The following is a 20,642-nucleotide window of genomic DNA, read 5'->3' as shown; positions in this document are numbered from 1 at the left end:
GTTAGGGGATCCTTAGGATGATTAGTTTCCTTTTCTCTTGTATTTGTATTTTGGTTTCTCTAATTGTACTCGGTGTAATCCTTCCAAAATTTATATGAATAAAAGAGATTTTTATGGTCAATCAAATTGTTATTATTGTTATTATATATTTGCAAATAAAATAGTATATTCCTTGAAAATAAAAATAAAAATAAAATTGCATTTCATGCATCATTTGCATAGCAGGTTTTCTTCCGCCAGATGTCTTATCAGTTATTCTTCTGTGCTTCAGCCAAGCTGACTCACCGATACAACACTCGTGCCAGTCAACCGAGAATCATGGAACATTTGGAGCAAGAGAACCGAGAGTTGAAAGATGAGATTGCTCGTCTAACTGCTACGATGGAGTCTGTTCTAGCTGCTCAGAATCAGTCTTCTCCAACTCCTGCAACTCATACTCCTCAGAGGATTGTTATCTCAGAGGTTGCTACCTCAACTGTTCATGTGGCTTCCACTCAATCTGGTCTGAGCATGCCTGATGGATTCCCGTGGGGAATGCCAACAAATTTCATGGCTGAAGGGTTTGCACCCACATTTGCTTCTATGCCGGCATCTATCCCGGTCATGTCTGTGCCGCCTCCAGTCGTTCACACCTTACCTCGTGTTGAGGACACCATCTACCATTCCGAGGCGTCTGAGGGCCCCGGTGTTTATGAGAAGATGGATGAGATAAAGGATCAATTCCTTGAGTTACAAAAGGAATTGAAGACATTGAGAGGAAATGACTTCTTCGGTAAGAGTGGTGCTGAACTTTGCTTGGTGCCGAATGTCAAAATCCCGATGAAGTTCAAAGTCCTTGACTTTGAAAAGTATAAGGGAAATACTTGTCCACTTAGCTATCTCGTCATGTATGCCAGGAAAATGTCAACGCAAACTGATAATGATGAGTTATTAATTCACTACTTCCAAGACAGTATGACTGGTGCCGCTTTGAGGTGGTATATGGGGCTAAATAGTGCTAGTGTTTGCACATTTAATGATTTGGGTGAAGCTTTGGTGAAACAGTATAAGTACAATATGGACATGGGGCCTGATAGAGACCAACTGAGGTCTATGTCTCAGAAGGACAAAGAGACATTCAAAGAGTATGCTCAGAGGTGGAGAGAGCTTGCTTCTTAGATCAATCATCCGTTGGAAGAAAAGTAGATGACCAAGATTTTCCTCAAGACCCTGAGTTCGTTTTATTACGAGTGCATGATTGCTAGTGCCCCCAGTGATTTTACCGAAATGGTAAACATGGGGATGAGGTTAGAGGAAGGAGTCCGAGAGGGACGTCTGTCTAAAGAAGAGGTGTCATCAAATAAGAAGTATGGAAGCAATTTCTCCAGAAAGAAGGAAGGCGAAACTAATGCAGTGTCAGTAGGGAGGCAGAGGAGGCCTCATGTCAAAAGAAATCCGTAACCGCGTCAACATCATCATCAAGTTTCACCAGTTATTCCAGTATTTTCTAACAATCAATCAATGTCAGTTCAACAACAACGTCAACAACATCCACAACAAAGAACCAACAACTACAATAACAACAACAATAATCAACAATAACCAAACTTCGAGAGGAAGAAGGTCTCTTTCGACCCTATTCCTATGACATACGCCAAACTTTATCCGTCTTTGGTTCTCAAGAACCTACTTCAGCCAAGGAATCCGCCTCAAATTTCAGACCCACTTCCATGGTGGTATAAACCCGAACTCCACTGTGCCTTTCACCAAGGAGCTGCTCCCGACCATGATACCAAAATTTGTTACCCATTGAAGTATGAGGTCCAAAAGCTAGTGAAAAATGGGATGGTGTCCTTTGAGGACCGTGCCCCGAATGTGAAAGCTAACCCATTGCCCGCTCATGGTAACTCCTCTGTTAACATGGTGGAAGGTTGCCCAAGAAATTTCCGAGTCTTCGATGTGCGACGTATCCGTAGGTCCTTGGTGGAGATGCATAGTACTTTGTGTTTGATCAGTGATTGTGAGCACGACCATGATGGTTGTGCAATTTGCAGTGTAAACCCTCGTGGGTGTTTGATTGTCAAGAGAGATATCCAGAAGTTGATGGATGAGAATGTAATCAAGATTCAACAATCGAGGGATATAAATGATGTCAATGTAATAGTACTAGTGTTTAAAACCCCTAAGCGGGTAGTCATTCAGTTTGACAGCAACAACAGTAACAACGTCAATAAATCGGTATCGCCGTTAGTAATACAGTTAGCGGGCCACGTCCCGTATGCATCCGATAGAGCTGTTCCTTACCAGTATAATGCTACCATGATAGAGAATGGTCAAGAGGTTCCGTTGCCTACGACCAATTCTGTTGTGAATATTGCAGATATTACGAAGGTGACCCGTAGCGGTCGCATTTTTGGACCTGTCTTTTCGAAAGAGGTGATAGAAGATGTGTATGTTAGTTAGAAGGTTGAGGTACCCGCAGTGAACCCAATTAGTGCTCCAATGTGTCAGTCTGGTGAATCCAGGAAATTGAAGCCTAATGATGATGATGAATTGTTGAGATTGATTAAGAAAAGCAAATTTAATGTGGTGGAGCAGCTGCTCCAAACGCCTTCGAAGATTTCAGTGTTGTCTCTGCTCATGAATTCTGAAGCGCATAGAGAAGCATTGCAAAGAGTGTTGGAGCAAGCTTACGTCGAGCATGATGTAACTGTGGATCAATTTGACCATATTGTGGATAACATTACTTCCTATAACAACTTGAGCTTTTGTGATGAAGAACTTCCCGGGGAAGGAAGAAATCACAATCTAGCACTGCATATATCGATGAACTCTAAGGAGGATGCATTGTCAAATGTGTTGGTTTATATCGGTTCCTCTTTGAATGTACTCCCCAAGTCAACTCTATCCAGATTATCCTATTAAGGCGCCCCGATGAGGTATAGTGGTGTAATTGTGAAAGCTTTTGATGGTTCTCGCAAGACCGTCATAGGAGAAGTGGACCTTCCAGTAAAGATAGGTCCGACTGATTTTCGGATTACTTTTCAAGTAATGGATATCCACTCGGTCTATAGCTGCTTCTTGGGAAGGCCATGGATCCATGATGCTGGAGCTGTGACATCTACCCTGCATCAGAAACTGAAATTTGTGAAGGATGGCAAACTTGTCATTGTGGGTGGAGAGAAAGTGTTATTGGTCAGCCATCTCTCGTATTTTTCATATGTGGAAGCTAAGGAGGAGGTTGGAACTCCGTTCCAAGCTCTATCTATTGCTGAAGTGAAGAAAACTGGGGTACCCATGTCCTCTTTCAAAGATGTGCATAAGAAAATTATTGAAGATGGCGGTTCAGATCAGTTAGGCCGTATGGTAGAGGTCGCCGAGAACAAGAATAGAGCCGGTTTGGGATTTCAGCAAGGGCTGTCTAATGTTAAAGCTGAAGATATGCAACCGAGTTTCCGTAGCGGAGGGTTCATCCATGGTAATGAACAACACTCAGCTTCTATAATTGAGGGTGATGAAGATGAAGACTGCGCCAATTTTGTGATGCATGGAAAGGCTTGCAATATTTGGGTTGCTGTTGATGTTCCTGTTATTGTTCATCGCTCTAAGTAATTTGTTTTCATTATTTTGAGAAAATCCTTCTCCTATGCCTAAGGGAGAAGTGAACATTGTTGGGCATTTTCAAATTTTTATCATCAATAAAATGCAATTCTATTCATCCACATCTATGATGTTTTATTTTTACTTTTTGCTTTTCTGAAAATGGTAATCACAGAAACATGATTGAATAAATAATAAATTGTCCATCTGCATAATATTTGGTCACAATTCACTTCTCTAAAATCAAAATATCAAATTATTATGCAGGTTGGTTTCTAAACCCATTGAATACAATGATCCTACTCCTTCTCCAAACTTTGAATTCCCCGTGTTTGAGGCTGAGGAAGAAAGTGATGAAGAAGTGTCTGATGAATTATCTCGTCTATTGAGCACGAGGAAAAAGCCATTCAGCCATTCGAAGAGCAGATTGAGTTAGTCAACTTGGGTTCCGAAGATGATGTGAAGGAAGTAAAGATTGGGTCTCAACTGTATCCAGAGGTTAAGAAGGGGTTGATTGATCTTCTTCGAGAGTATTCGGATGTGTTTGCTTGGTCCTATCAAGACATGCCTGGTTTGGATTCTGAGATTATGGAGCATAGATTTTCGTTGAAGCCAGAATACCTGCTAGTCAAACAGAAGTTGAGAAGGACTCATCCTAATATGGCAGTAAAGATCAAAGAAGAAATGCAAAAGCAGATTGATGTCGGTTTCCTTGTTACTGCTAACTATCCACAATGGGTGGCCAATATTGTACCTGTTCCAAAGAAGGATGAAAAGTCTGCATGTGTGTTGATTATAGAGATTTGAACAAAGCTAGTCCGAAAGATGATTTCCCTCTGCCATACATTGACATGTTGGTAGACAATAAAGCTAAATTCAAAGTCTTCTCGTTTATGGATGGATTTTCCGGTTATAATCAGATCAAAATGGCACCCGAAGATATGGATAAAACAACATTCATTACACCTTGGGGAACATTCTGTTATAGAGTGATGCCTTTCGGTTTAAATGATGTTGGTGCAACATACTAGAGAGCTATGACTACTCTTTTTCATGATATGATGCATAAAGAGATCAAAGTCTATTTTGATGATATGATTGCTAAATCCAGTGGTGAAGAAGAACATGTTGAGCATTTGTTGAAGTTATTCCAGCATTTGAGGAAGTACAAACTCTGCTTGAATCCCAATAAGTGTACATTTGGTCTTCGTTCTGGTAAGTTGTTGGGCTTTATCGTCAGCGAGAAGGGTATTGAAGTTGATCCCACCAAGGTCAAAGCAATACAAGACATGCATGCGCCCAAAACTGAGAAGCAAGTCAGAGGTTTTCTCGACTGCTTGAATTATATCTCAAGATTTATATCACATATGACTGCCACATGTGCGCTGATATTCAAGCTTCTTCGGAAAGATCAGTCTTGTGATTGGATCGAAGATTTCTAGAAAGCTTTTGACAGTATTAAAGAGTATCTGCTTGAGCCTCCAATTCCGTCGCCACCTATTGAAGGAAGATCGTTGATCATGTATTTGACTGTGCTTGAAGAGAGTATGGGTTGTGTTCTAGGTCAGCAAGATGAAACAAGAAAGAATGAATATGCTATTTACTACCTCAGTAAGAAATTCACCGACTGTGAGACTCGATATTCTATGCTTGAAAAAACTTGTTGCGCATTGGCTTGGGCTGCTAAGCGTTTGCGCCAATATATGTTAAATCATACTACTTGGTTGATATCCAAAATGGATCCAATCAAGTATATTTTTGAGAAGCTTGCTTTAACTAGGAGGATTTCCCGTTGGCAGATGTTGTTATCCGAGTATGATATTGAATACCGGACTCAAAAAGCTATCAAAGGTGGTGTCTAGGCTGACCATTTGGCTCACCAACCGATTGAAGATTATCAGTCAGTGTAGTATGATTTTCTTGATGAAGAGATTTTTTACTTGAAAATGAAAGATTGTGATGAACCATTGCTTGAAGAAGGGCCAGAACCTGGTTCCTGTTGGGGCATGGTATTTGATGGAGCTATTAATCAATATGGTAATGACACTGGGGTAGTGATTATTACTCCTCAAGGCACTCATTTTCCATTTATAGCTAGATTGACTTTCAAGTGTACAAATAACATGGCTTAGTATGAAGCTTGCATCATTGGGCTTGAAGAGGCCATTGATCTCAGAATCAAATATCTTGACGTCTATGGAGATTCAACTTTGGTTGTGAATCAGATCAAAGGTGAATGGTAGACTAATCAACCCGGTTTGATACCATATAGAGATTATGCGAGGAGGATTTCAACTTTATTTAAAAAGGTTGAGTTTCATCATATCCCTCGAGAGGAAAACCGGATGGAAAATGCTCTTGCAACGTTGGCTTCAATGATTATGGTGAAATTTTGGAATGAGGTTCCCAATTTGACTGTGATGCGTCTTGATAGGCCAACTCATGTGTTTGCTATTGAAAAGATCAAAGATGAGAAGCCGTGGTACTATGATATCAAGTGTTTTCTCCAAAGTAAAATTTACCCTCCTGGGGAATCTTTGAAAGATAAGAAGACTTTGAGAAGATTAGCTGGTAACTTCAACCTGAATGGTGATGTACTGTACAAGAGAAACTTCGATATGGTTCTGTTCAGATGCGTGGATAGACATGAAACAGACTTATTGATGACTGAAGTCCATGAAGGTTCTTTTGGTACTCATTCCAATGGACATGCTATGGATAAGAAGATGTTGGGAGCAAGTTACTATTGGCTGACAATAGAATCTGGATGTTGCAAGGTTGTGAAGAAATGCCATAAGTGTCAAATCTATGCAGATAAGATTCATGTTCCTCTGACACTGTTGAATGTCATTTCCTCTCCATGGCCCTTCTCCATGTGGGGAATTGATATGATTGGCATGATTGAGCCTAAAGCTTCGAACGGACATCGTTTCATTCTGGTGGCTATTGACTACTTCACAAAGTGGGTAGAAGCGGCATTGTATGCGAATGTGACCAAGCAAGTTGTTGTGAGGTTTATCAAGAATCAGATTATATGCCGGTATGGTGTGCCAATTAAGATTATTACTGATAATGGATCGAACTTGAATAATAATATGGTGGGAGCTCTTTGAAAAGATTTCAAGATTGCACATCATAATTCTTCTCCCTATAGACCTATGATGAATGGGGCTGTTGAAGCTGCAAACAAGAATATCAAGAAGATCATTCAGAAAATGGTTGTGACATACAAAGACTCGCATGAGATACTCCCATTTGCTTTGTATTGGTACCGCACATCCGTCCGCACTTCAACATGGGCAACCCCTTTCTCACTTGTCTATGGAATGGAAGTTGTGCTCCCAGTAAAGGTTGAGATCCCATCATTACGTGTCTTGATGGAAGCCAAGTTGACAGAAGCTGAGTGGGGTCAAGCCAGGTATGACCAGCTGAATTTAATTGAAGAGAAGAGGCTGACTGTCATGTGTCATGGTCAGTTGTATCAACAAAGAATGAAGAAAGCTTTTGATAAGAAGGTCAGACCTCATGTGTTTAGAGAAGGTGATCTTATGCTCAAGAAGATCTTATCTTTCAAACCAGATTCTAGGGGGAAATTAACTCATAATTATGAAGGCCCATATGTTGTGAAGAGAGCCTTTTCAGGAAGTGCTTTGATTCTTACAACTATGGATGGTGAAGAGTTCACTCGTCCTGTGAATGCCGACGCAGTCAAGAAATACTTCGCCTAAAATGAAAAAGAACAACTCGCTAAGTTGAAAATCCTAAAGGGAGGCTTAGGTAAGAATGAGCGTCTCGGTGGGTTGAAAACCCGAAAGGGCGATCCAGGAAAAAATTAGAGACATAAAACAGAAAATCTATCCCGATAAATGTAGTACCCCACCTTGGGGAAATTTATGAAAAAATTAGGGATTATAGCAAGTAACTGCATCCTAATCTTCAGTTTTGAAGACATTCTTGAGCATGTCATTGGGTTCTGATTCTTCATCTTCAACTGAAGCCAAGAGCACAATGGATATCGAAGTTGGTAGAAGGATTAGTGATCATTGTATTCAATGTAGCCATTTTCCATGTAAATTACCATTTTTCAACTTTTGTAAAGATCTTTGGAGTCTTATCATTTACAGACTACCATTCTATTAAATAAAGTTGAGCTTTTTATCCAATTATTTCTACTCTTATTTATTTCAGCTAAATAGAATTAAATTTTATGATGATCATTTTGAAATTAAATTTAAAAATTAAAATCATGTTTTTCTTAAATAATAAAAGCCATTACTTTTTAAGAGCAATCAATTTCATTTAAGGAATATCAACAGTAGTCTGAGAACCGGTAAGTCCTAAAAAGCGAAACGTTGTTGGTTTTCCCCAAGCAGCTGGTTTGGTCATATATTTTTGAACGACAACTCAACGTCTCCGGCCGAGTTTTGTTGGTTTCCCCATCCGAGTTTTTAATTGCCTGCCTCGAGTTGTAAGCGCGTTATCTCAGCGGTTTGCATAGATTCCACACAGATTGTTATTTCCCTTAGGTCGTCGACAGAATTTATGCCTGATCCCTGTTAGCACTGATTCTTGAGTAATATTTCTGGTCCTCTAAAAGGTTGTCTCCCATTTGATATGGTGTTGACCTAAAATTCCCCACAGAGTTGATGATGCAGATCCCTAGAAAATTTGTCCTCTTTCCCCTAGCCAGGGTCGAGCCTTTGAGAAGAATGATTCACATTCATCCGATTCATCTCTCTCTCTAGTTGTTGCTTCTCTCATGTTGAGATTGGCAGAGTATGGTATTGATGATTCATAATCAGTGACATTCGTATCCTTCGTGATTGTTTTGTCAGCATAATCATCATATATACATATGCATATACATTCATAGATTTCACCATTTGCATATTATTGCATTTTTGTAATTCATCCTATTTCTGATTCTCTGCTATGGCGGTATCCTTTTTCCCCCCGCGCAGATTCAGTGTGTCTGTCCTCTTTCAATTATAGAGTGTCAGCCCCTTAAGCAGAAAGAATTTAACCTTTCTCATTCCCCACCAAGTTATTTCCTCGTGGATGATTATTATTTCAGTTTCCTCCCCAGTTGATTGTCTGAGTGGAACCACTCCCCCTGAGTGATATCCTCTTTGGGTTGAGTCTTTGATTGACCTTTTCTTTCTAGCTCTTACCTAGATAGACGTTTCTGGTCTCCCGAGAGTCTATTACCCAGTAACTGGCAATATTCATCTCGATTTGTAAGTACTGTACTCTTGCCCAATACCCGGTAAAAGTAATCTACTTCCTCTTATTTCTCTCCAGTGGATTCATTTTCACGTTTCCCCAGGAAGTCTATCCTTGATATGTTCATCCTAACCGATGACGGATATTCTTTCCCTTTTGAGTCTATCCTTGATATGTTCATCTTAACCGATGACGAATATTCTCGTTTTCATATTCTACCCAATAAAAGGTGGTTGTAATCCCTATTTCATTACCCAGAGGGTTAATCCTTGATATGTTCATCCTAACCATGACGGGTTTCCTCCTATTTGCAGTCTTCTGCCTAGCAACCGGTAGTTATAAATCATGCTTCCCCTTGCGGAGTCTATCCTTGATATGTTCATCCTAACCGGTGACGAATATTCTCTTTTTGGTATTCTATCTAGTAACTGATAGATGTAATTCCCATTTCTCCCCTCGGAGTCTATCCTTGATATGTTCATCCTAACTGGTGACGAATATTCTCTCTTCGGTATTCTATCCAATAACTGATAAATGTAATTCCTACTTTCCCCCTACAAACTATCCTTGATATGTTCATCCTAACCGATGACGAATATTCTTCCCTCTGAGTTTATCATTGATATGTTCACTTTAACTAGTGACAAATATTCTCTTTCTTTGAGGTCTTCTTCCCAGTAATTGGTAGTTGTAAACCCTATTTGGCTTTTCGCCAGCTGGTTATTCTTACCCAGTAACTGGTAATGAATACGCCTCCTATTGCCCTCAGCGAGTCATCCTTGATATGTTTACCCTAACCGGTAACGGATGTCCTCTATGTCAGATTATGTTATCTCCTTACCCAATAATCGGTAATGGATAATGTACTTCTGTCACTCCTTTGTTGAAGTTATTTTCTTCCCCAATTGAGTTTGAGTGCATATTTCCTCAGTGAAATCGCCTTTTCCTGTTTGGTTCAGGCATTTCATCTTTATTCTGATTTACCTGTTTACCCTGTAGATTTTTCCTTTTATCCCCAATTGAGTCTGTCTATTGATTTATTTTCATGGAATCTCTCATGTCCCCCAGCAGTTTTAAGTCGTAGCCTGGCCTACGCACAACTTTTTATCCCCTAGAGTCTCTGTCTCCCCAGTAAGTTTTCCTCAAGGAATGCATTATACTCTTATGGACTTTCAGTCTCTCTAGATTCTTTTCCTTTGTGGCAACATTTTCCCCATAAAGATTATTTTAGCATTCATATCATATGCATCATGAGGTCTCTTAGGGACCAAAATTTGTTTCTATATGTTGTTATTTAAGTCCATTCTACTGAGTCGATACGAAGATTTTAACCTTCATATCCTCAGTTAGAACATCCTTAAATAGGGGCAGCTGTAAGACCCCAATTTTGACCCTAAGATCCCTCATGCTATCTCATCATATGCTTTAGCATTGGGATCACACCTTGGCATCCTCCTTACCTCTCATTCATTGGGTTTGCATTGGGAGAGATCACCAGGAACATTTGTTTGTATCATTCTTTGTTTTTCATTATTTACTAACCAAAATACCAAAAATATGTCAATGTATAGTTTGTTGCTTTTGCAGGTGGTGTGTGTGCTCACCTATGCTCTATCAAGCTTATATCTAGGGTTTGAGACCCTTAATGCAAGGAGCTTAATCAATAAATGGTTCACATTGGCTCTAAGTATCATATATGGATCCCCATGATCTTCACATGTTATTTTGATCAAGAAATCATCAAGAGTTTGGAGTTGGTTTACCTTGGAAACCCTAATTCATCTAGGTATCTTGTGTGACTTCTTCAACAAGTTTCTTCAACAATTGATAAAATATTTCAAGGGATACTTCATATTTCATCATCTTATGCATATATGATCCTCCATGAGTCCCAAAAGTCAAGAGAATGTCAAGCTAGCAAGATGGTTCATGGTGATTAATCAGAGAAAGTCAACTGGTCTAAACTAGGGTTCCCTAGACCCTATCTCCTACAATTTTTGTCATATGAAAATGATTCCAAGAGAAACGTTTTTTGCTAGAGCTAATTTTGCTTGAAAAGTCGTTTCTTATGGTGAAAGATTATAGGTCATTATGAGATGAAAGCTATTAAAATTGCATGATCAAATTAAATATGTCTACTTCAACTTTGATGTTTGGAGGAGGTTCAAATGAAACTTTCAAATGCATGTGCCAAGAGGAAACATTATAGGTCATTTTGGGCCAATTCCATTGAACAAGTGATTTTCCTCAACTTCTAAAACGCATAACTCCTTCATTCCAAATACAAATGAGGTTCAATTTATGACCAAATTGAAGAGACTTTAAATATCTACAACTTTTATGAAGGAACTTTTCTCATTTGAAGTCCATAGAAAAAGTTATTCAAGATGGAAGAAGTGAACTTAGAAAATTTTCAAATATGTTTTATTTCCCAAACTTTCACCTTAAAATTCATCATTATCCAAGCTTCAAATGAAAAAGTGTTCAACATGAAAGTTGTTCCCCTTGATCGCACCTTTACAAAAATTCAAAAATCATCTCATTTGGCCAAAATATGAGGGACTTGTACATGGCATCAAATAAAGGTAGCCACATCCAAGCAAGCAATCCCAAAAGCTAGCAGTCTTCTTGGCCTCCTTATGTATCAAATGAAACATTCCTTGATCAACTCAAAGCAAAGCATCAGACACAAGGTCAAAATAACAATTAACACAAAGACAGAGTAGCAGATGAATTCAAACAAAATCCAAGGCTTGCATCAGATGAAGGCTCAGTTCGCAATAGCTTGGTCTCAAAATGTTGGCATTGGCCAAGTCCTTTTGCACAAAGAATGTTTCCTAATCCTAAGTCGAAAAGTTCAGATCAAGATCAACAGTCCATCAGATGTTTTTTTAGGGTTTTTTTATTAGATGTTTTAAGGTCCTAAGACCACAAACAAAAATCAAAGTACACAAACAATATATACAATCACAAAATATGGCTCCAATGAGCAAAGTGAAAATGGCATAAACATAAACAAGTTAAATGAAATGTAAATGGCAATGAATGAAATTTAAATTGCATAAAGTAAACGACTTGAAAGTAAAGCAATATTAACAAGAATTAGTCAAATGTTAGTCAAAAGTTAGTCAAGTGTTAGTGGTGTTTTTTAATTGATTAAGTCATTCTTCGGAGAACACTTAATCATTCATTAACAAACACGAATCCTTAAACCAATACATCTTCCATGAGAAGGGCTCCAACTTAGATAATTTAACAAGTATGCCACTAGCTCTCATGAAAGGAAAAGAAGGCCAAGTCTCCATACAATACCATGAAGAATAGGAGACTTACAATCTCACTTACTAGAATGTTATGCCATTAGGGTCAAATTTAGCTCTATGTTAAGCAATCGTAATTGGACTTATATAGAAGTCACAACTATCTAAGATCGGGCATTAAGAATTTAGGTGCTAATGCATGTTAGAGATTTGGTATGAAGAACCAAACTCCTAGATCTTCATGATGTCTAGATATTGCTAATTGCTCATTGATTATTGTTTGATTAAAGTCCAAGCGAAAATGGGTTTCTATATGACATCCTTGTCTGTTGGATTGTATCCCATTGTCAGATCTTTTCAACTTTTAACTTTTAAATTCATGCTTAGGGTAGTCTCTTCATCTTCTCCCCACTTATTAAATTTCAAAATCTCTCCCTCTTTTCGAAAACCTTCTTTTCTTGTGATTTCAAACTTAGACTTTGTTTTAATGATTAGAAACTTTGGCCTTATGCCAATGAATTTTCAAACCTTTTTCTTAAATCAAATTTGTAAATGAACTTAATCATATTGACTTAACATTTCAAAAAGACAAAAAGAACTAACACCTTCACTCAACTTTTGGCCCTTTGTGCCTTTTCTTATTAAACCTTTATTAAAAGCAATTCACAAACTTCTTTGAAATTTTTGCCACGAACTACGAGGTTTTGATCCCTTATTTTTATGTTGGTACGTAGGCGCAAGTCCGAAGGTCTTGTCAGACACAAAAATATAATGAATGAATTCTTTTCTCATCCCCACACTCTATTTTTCTCAAACATATTTTATACCAAACAAATATGCACACATAAAAGGGCTACCTATGAGTACCTAGGACACTTTGGGTGCTAATACCTTTCCTCTGTGTAACAAACCCCCTTAGATGTAATCTCTGGCATTTTATTAGTTTTGATTTGAAAACTTCTTATCTTTGGGTTTTGTTCGTACTTTTGCCTTTTCCTTTGGGAACAATAAAAGCACGGTGGCGACTCTGGTTTTATTGACGTCATGTTTATCCATAGCTTGATGGTCATGAATTTACCACTACAATGTCGTTTACAAAATCAGCAAAGATCGACATCATGCATCTCTAAAATGTTGCAGGGGCATTAGACAGTCCATGTGAATTTCGTCGATAGGAAAGTGTACCATAAGGACATGTGAAAGTAGTCTTTTCTTGGTCATCAATATGGATAGGAATTTGAAAGAATCCTAGTATCTATCTAAATAGCAGAAGTGGGAATGTTTAGCCAGTCGTTCAAGCATTTTTTCAATGAAGGGTAGTGGAATGTAATCTTTGCGAGTGGCTTTATTTAGTTTTCTCTAGTCTATGCACATTCTCCATTAGGTTTGAGTTCTTTTTGCAAAGGATTCACCTTTCTCATTACTAACAACGGTAACAGCTCCCTTCTTTGGAATGACATGTATCGGGTTGACCTAGTTGTAAGACCCCAATTTTGACCCTAAGATCCCTCATGCAATCTAATCATATGCATTAGCATTGGGATCATACCTTGGCATTCTCGTTACCTCTCTTTCATTGGGTTTGTTTTGGGAGAGATCACCAAGCACCATGTGATTGTATCATACTTGTATATTATCATTTCAACAAGCTTCTTCACCAATTGATCGAATTTCTCAACGTACACTTTAAATTTCATCATCTTATGCATCACCTAAAAAGTCAAGAGAATTGCAAGTTAGCAAGTTGGTTGATGGTGGTTGGCCAGATGGATTCATCTGATCAAAACTGGGTCTCCCTAGACCCTATCTCCTACAATTTGCATTATATGAAAATGATTCCACGAGAAAAGTTACTCTAAATGACATTCCAAACAACTTTAATGTTGAGTTCTAGAGCTAATTTTGTTTGGAAAGTCATCTTCTATGTTGAAACATTATAGGTCATTTTGTCTAAACCCTAATTTGAAAGTCAACTTCCCAAGGCCATACATGCTCATTGTGTATGATATGAAAGATTTCAAAGTTGTAAAATCAAATTCAAGATGCCTACTTCAACTTTGATGTTTAGAGTGAGAGCTAAATCAACTTTTATGAGCATGTGATATGAGGATACATTATAGGTCATTTTGGACCAATACCATTGAACAAGTGATTTTCCTCAACTTCAAAAATGAATAACTCACTCATCCTAAATCCAAATAATGTCAAATTGGTGACCATTTTAAAGGTCTTTGAAATAGCTACAACTTTGGTGAAGACACTTTTCTCATTTGGAGCTCACATAAAACGTTAGGCAAGGTGGAATAATTCAATATGTGACTTGACACTTAGAAAATATTTTGACATGTTGAAATTTCCAAACTTCCACCTCAAAGTTCACCATGATAAAAGTTCCAAATGGAAAAGTGTTCAAAATAAGAGTTGTTCCTCTTGATCTAAGCTTTCCAAAGAATCCTAATTCACTCATTTTGGATAAAGTTTGATGGGTCTACGCATTGCTTAAACAAGCCTGTATCATTTGGCAAGATTCATGCTTCAAATGTTCAAATAACTTTGCCTTGCCATCCAAGCTTCATGCAGATCTCATTTCCGTTGATTGTGGACCTAATTGGATTGCTTCATGGGCCTGCACACGCCCATGCATGCATGTGCATTGCATTGTCAATTTTGGAGAATTTTTCAAGTGTGTAAATAACACTTATCATTGCTATAAATAGAGGTCCAATGTCTCAGTTCAAAGGACATTGCACACCAACTTTGCCCCTAATCATTCAAACCCTCTCAATTCAAAGGAAAACCTGAGAAATTTCAATTGAAATTTGAGTTTGAATCTCACTGTTTGGAGATTCAAAAACTCCAGGATCCAAAGCTTTGCATTACTCTTAACCTACTTCCACAAGCTCCATAAGAAAGATCAAGCACGAATTGAAGGAAGAGAGATCCATTTCTGCACAGCATTGAAGGTATTTTTCCAGATTTTTCTTCTCTTCAATTCTCATCAATTCTCTTGGATCCTTGGTTATCTGAAGTCCTACCAATGTAGGCAAAAAGATTGAGTTGCTTTGAGGTCAAATCGAAGCAACTCAGTTAACACACCTTAAAATTCAACTCCACGTATCTCTATATATATTTAGAGTTAGTTTAAATTAAGGTGATATTCGTGATCTGCGCCATTTTTTATTTAAGATCGTGTCCTCTTTTTTCATTTATGATATGGTGATGATTGAACTAGTCCAGCCAGGGTCATCGGAGAAGATGACCGGCCTTTGCCTCCGGCGATGCACTGGAAGTGTTTAGAGCCATTAGATGAGTTCAAAATGTTTTAATCAGGAGCGTACATTATGATTACCCAGCGTGTGATGAGTTGACTCAAGCGCATCATGGAACGCGCGCTCTCCACCACTTGATCTACCACCTCAATTAATGAGGGAGATCAATTGGTCCACGTTTTTTTGATTATCTGATTTTTATTTTTATTCCTTTGATTTTCATTAATTTATATTAATTTTAATATTGATCCAAAAAATATGATAGTTTCACCAAAAAAATTTAAATAAAATCCTCTTTTATTTTGTGAATTAAAATCATTTTTTGGATCACTATTAATATTTTTCATGATTTAATTGATTTTGTGATTATTTTAATTGTTTAAAAATACTTTTAAGTTTCCAAAAGTTCTGAAATTTTTCCTCCAAGGTCGTTTGACCTTGTTTGACCTATGATAAATCTCATGGCCATTTATTTGGTGTTTTGATGAGGTTTTAGGAAATTGACCAACCATACTAATTTAATGCATTATTTTTAATTGTTTAAATGCCAAATTAATTGTGTTGAGCCTTTTTAATTGCCTTTGTGAGCTTGACTTGTGTGGTTGGGCCCTTGTCAAGGTTGATTTGACTTTGTTAGGTTAAGATCATTGGATTTAGGGGATTGATGGAATGTACATTCCATCTCCTAAAATGAATGAATGATCTTGACTTGGTAAAAGTCCTCCTTTGTCCAATTTGAGTTTGATCCATTTCCCCTCCCTCTTCATCTCATTCCTCTTCTTTATGCATTCATGTCATGGACCTATGATATCTCTATATCCTAAGGCTAGTTGATATCAAAATCAACATAAGTATGGATTAGATTAGGTCCCCCATTTTGCATATTCTTTTTGTGTATGGTATGTTTCATGAGCATAGTTAATCATACTATGTTTCTAACATGCATTAACACCATAATTCTATTGTCCAGCCTCAAATAGTTGTGATTTCTACATAAGTCCAATTACGATTGCTTAACATAGCTCTAAATTTTGATATAAAAGGAATGTCATTCTAGTTAGTGAGATTGTAAGTCTCCCCTCTTTCATGGTATTGTGTGGAAACTTGGTCTTTTTTCCTTCCTTTGGAAGATGTCTTGGTTCAAGGATCCATGCTTGTGATAAGTGGGTTGAGTGTTCTCAAAAGAATGACTTAAAACAAAAGAAAAGCAAAAGCAATACTAACTTCTAACTCATTAACAACTAACATTTAATTTCAAGTCATTTACTTTTAATGCAATTTAATTTTTGAGCTTTATTCATTTTCCATTATTCATACCATTCTAAATGTTTATGTTAATGTCATTTTCACTTTGTCCATTTGGACCATATTTTTTTGATATATTTTGTTTGTGTATATTGTGTTTGTTTGTGTGGTCTTTGACCATTAATGTACATAATAAAAACAAAAACCCTAAAAAATATCTTGTGTGGACTGTTGTTTTGATCTGAGACAATTGGACTTAGAGTTTAAGCAACATTCCCTATGCAAAGGGCTTGGTCAATGCCAACCTTCATGAAACCAAGTGCTTGTAATTTGAAACTTTATCTGATACATCATTAAAGATACATTTGAGTTCATCTACAACATGATCATTGTGAAGTTGTTATTTTGAACTGGTGATTTATGCATTGTGGAATTCATCTTCTACATGGGCAAATTTGAAGAAGATCATGGAGTTGCTAAGCTTGGATGTGGCCATCTTTATTTGATGCCTTGCTTTTCAAGTTGATATTTTGTGCATTATTTGTTGCTTAATTCTAAAGTCCAAGGGAAATGTGGGTTCCTATATGACATTCTTGTCTATTGGATTGCAGCCCATTGGTCAGATCTTTTCAACTCTCAACTTTTAAATTTTTGCTTAGGATTAGTCTATTCATCTCCTACCCACTTATTTGATTTCAAAATCTCTCCCTCCTTTTAAAATATTATTTACTTGTGTTTGTTGACTTCTAAACTTTGGCCTTATGCCATTGTATTTTCAAACTCATTTTCTTAATCAAACTTGTGAATAAACTTAACTATACTTGACTTAAAATTTCAAAAGCCAAAAAGAACTAACACTCATTCAAACCATTTTTGGGCCCTTGTGACTTTTAAACATAAAATTTTGTTAAAAGCAATGCACTCACTTTGAAATTGATACCACGAACTACGAGGTTTTGATCCCTCATTTTTATGTTGGTACGTAGGCACAAGTCTGAAGGTCTTGTCAAACACAAAAATATAATTAATGAACTCTTTTCTTATCCTCCCATTCTATTTATTTGCAACATCATTTGTACAAAAACACATATACACACAAGAAAGGGCTCTCTAGGAGTACCTAAGACACTTTGGGTGCTAACACCTTCCCTCTGTGTAACCCACCCCCTTACCTGTAATCTCTGGAATTTTATTAGTTTTGATTTGAAAACTTCTTATTTTTTTGGGTTTTGTTCATACTTTTCTCTTTTCCCTTGGAAACAATAAAAGCGCGGTGGAGACTCTTGTTTATTTGATGTCTAGCTTATCCATAGCTTGATGATCATAAATTTACCGCTACACTAGTTACTGTCGGATATCGGGTATATGATTCATGCTTCTAATAGCTTTTTACCTCCTTTTTAACTACATCACTCAAAATGGGATTTACTCTTCTCTTATGCTCTCTAGAGGTTTTACAGTCCTCCTCTAGCATAATGCGATGCATACATATAGAGGGACTTATCCCTTTTAAGTAGGAGATGTAATAGCCTAGAGCTGTCAGTTACTTTCTTAAGATATGGGGTAATTTTTCGGTTTCTATTTGTCCTAAGTCAACATTGACTATAACTGGTCTTTCAAGCTTGGTATCTAGGAATTCATAGCTTAGATCTTTGGTAGTGTTTTAAGTTCCATTGAAGGTTTCTCGGGGCATGGTATTGGATTGGGTGTTAGTGTTAGACATTCTCTCAGACTGTCATTTATGTACGGCTCACTTCAATCATAGTCTTTGAATATAGGAGGTGTTGGAATCTTCAATACTTCAGTATACTTAAATGAGTCCTTCACCATTTCTTTCATACATTCTTCGATGACGTCTAAGAAACAACATGATTCATCTATAGCTGGTGCTTGTAGGAATTTAGCTAAGAGAAATTCAACTTTTTCTTCTCCGACTTTGAATGTTAGCCTTCCTTTCTTCACATCTATGATGGCTCCGACTGTGGCTAAAGAGGGTCTTCCTAAGATAATAGGTATGTGGGAATCCTCTTTTATATCCATTATTACAAAGTCGGTAGGGATATAGAATTGTCTTATACGAACGGGAATGTTCTCTAGCATACCTACTGGAAATTTAATGGGACGGTCAACTAGTTGTAGAGATATCTTCGTTGGTCTTAATTCTCCTAGATTGAATTTTTCGCATGTAGATAAGGGCATTAAACTAACATTAGCTCCTAAATCTCATAGAGCTTTCTCTATGATAAACTTTTCGATCACACATGGTATGGAAAAGCTACCAGGGTCTTTCAGTTTAGGAGGCATGTTGTTTTGAATGATAGCGTTGGATTCTGCAGTAAGCATAACGGTTTCATCATCCTTAAGCTTTTTCTTGTTGGATAGAATCTCTTTAAGGAATTTAGAATATGAATGCATTTGTGTAATGAATTCTGTGAATGGTATGGTTATGTTATGTTGCTTCAGAAGTTCTACGAATTTCTTGAATTATCCTTCATTTTTTGATTTAACAAGTCTATCGAGATAAGGTATAGGTTGTTTGCATGGTGGCGGTGGAACATAAGGTGGTTCTTTATCTTTTGCCTCTCCGCTTTCGTCTTTCTTTCTATCATTGGTTAGTTCGTTTAAATTTTCGGATCCCTTACCAGAATTTTGATACACGGCCAGATTTTGGATTATGGGGTCAACTGGTTCATCTAATTCTGTTCCACTCCGAAGTGTGATAGCGTTAGCGTCGCCTTTTGGTTTTGGTTGAGGTTGACTAGGAAATGCTCCAGTTGGGGATGCTATTGCGGCTTGTTGTTGGGCTACTTGGGAGATCTGGGTTTCTAATATTTTGTTATGGGTAGCCATAGAATCAAACTTATTTGACAATTGTTTCATCACTTCACTCGTATGAGCATTTTAATTTGCAAATTCTTTATTTTGTTGAGCTTGGGCATTTATGAAGTTTTCCATCATGATCTCCAAATTTGACTTTCTAGGTGCTTGTGGAGCAATAGGGGCTCCTTTCTGATAGCCAGGTGGAATAGAAGGTGTTGGGCTTGGTGGAAACAAAGCATTGTTACTTTTATAAGAAACGTTTGGATGGTTCCTCCTACCAGGATTGTAAGTGTTCCAATATGGGTTTCCTTGAGCATAATTTACTTGATCGGTGGCAACACCAGCCAATAACTGACAACCAGCATTAGTGTGCCCAGGGGTTCCACATAATTCATAGTTTGGTGTTATGGCAGCTACGGTAGCTGCAGGTGTTATGGCCAAGCTTTCAATCTTCTGAGTAAGCGCATCCATTTTAGCATTGACGCGGTCTATGCCATTAACTTCATACATTCCACTTTTCGGAGTTGATTTTTCTACATCAACATGTTCTCTTCCCCATTGGAAATTATTTTGGGCCATGTTCTCTATGAGTTCATAAGCTTCGCCACAAGGTTTGTCCATTAGAGCTCCGCCAGCGGTAGCGCTTAAATTCATCTTAGTGTTATACAACAGACCATTATAGAAGGTATGGATAATCAGCCATTCTTAAAGTCTATGGTGTGGACAAAGTTGCATCATGTCCTTGTATCTTTCCCAAGCATCGAAAAGAGATTCATTGTCTTTTTGCTTAAATCCGTTGATTTGAGCTCTTAGCATAACTGTTTTGCTTGGTGGAAAATATCGGGCTAAGAAGACTTTCTTCAACTCGCCCCATATGGTTACTGAGTTTGAAGGTAGAGACTAGAGCCAAGCTCTATCTCTATCTCTTAAGGAAAAAGGGAAAAGACGTAGTCTAATTGCTTCTTGACTGACACCATTTTCTTTCACAGTATCTGCGTATTGCACAAATACTGACAAATATAAGTTAGGATCGTCTGTAGGACTACCTGAAAATTGGTTTTGTTGAACGGCTGATAATAGAGAAGGTTTCAACTCGAAATCATTCAGATTGATGGCAGGGGCAGCAATGTTATTATGTGGTTCTTCTTTCGATGGAACAACATAATACTTCAACGGACGGTTTTGTGGTCTTTCGGCTATAATTGGTTCTAGTTCTAAAATTGGGGTGTTAGGATCTAGAAGATCA

The 20,642-nt window shown here is 37.6% G+C and overlaps 1 protein-coding gene and 1 non-coding gene across 2 annotated transcripts; one reads left to right on the top strand and one right to left on the bottom strand.

The window, feature by feature from the left end:
• Positions 1–18,331: 18,331 nt before the first annotated feature.
• Positions 18,332–18,991, bottom strand: LOC127099956 (uncharacterized). Its single transcript, XM_051037416.1, has 2 exons — positions 18,856–18,991; positions 18,332–18,741 (listed from the first exon to the last, which is right to left on the bottom strand). Exons 1-2 carry the CDS (start codon positions 18,989–18,991, stop codon positions 18,332–18,334), a joined length of 546 nt encoding a protein of 181 aa, XP_050893373.1.
• A 1,114-nt stretch (positions 18,992–20,105) lies between these two features.
• Positions 20,106–20,212, top strand: LOC127116286 (small nucleolar RNA R71). Its single transcript, XR_007801243.1, has one exon. It is a non-coding gene; the product is annotated as a small nucleolar RNA R71 (small nucleolar RNA).
• The last annotated feature ends 430 nt before the right edge of the window (positions 20,213–20,642 follow it).

Source organism: Lathyrus oleraceus, chromosome 1, assembly GCF_024323335.1.
Source record: "Lathyrus oleraceus cultivar Zhongwan6 chromosome 1, CAAS_Psat_ZW6_1.0, whole genome shotgun sequence".
NCBI classification, from domain to species: Eukaryota; Viridiplantae; Streptophyta; class Magnoliopsida; order Fabales; family Fabaceae; genus Lathyrus; species Lathyrus oleraceus.
Note: the sequence above shows the minus strand (reverse complement) of the source record. Positions and strands in the feature narration are given on the sequence as shown.

What these genes read in the sequence shown, in the direction of transcription:
- LOC127099956 (XM_051037416.1), bottom strand. Translation starts at nt 18,991, where the DNA reads ATGCATTCATATTCTAAATTCCTTAAAGAGATTCTATCCAACAAGAAA. An exon ending in TCCTAAACTGAAAGACCCTG is followed by an intron (nt 18,742 to 18,855) that starts GTAGCTTTTCCA and finishes AATTCAATCTAG; the next exon opens with GAGAATTAAGACCAACGAAG.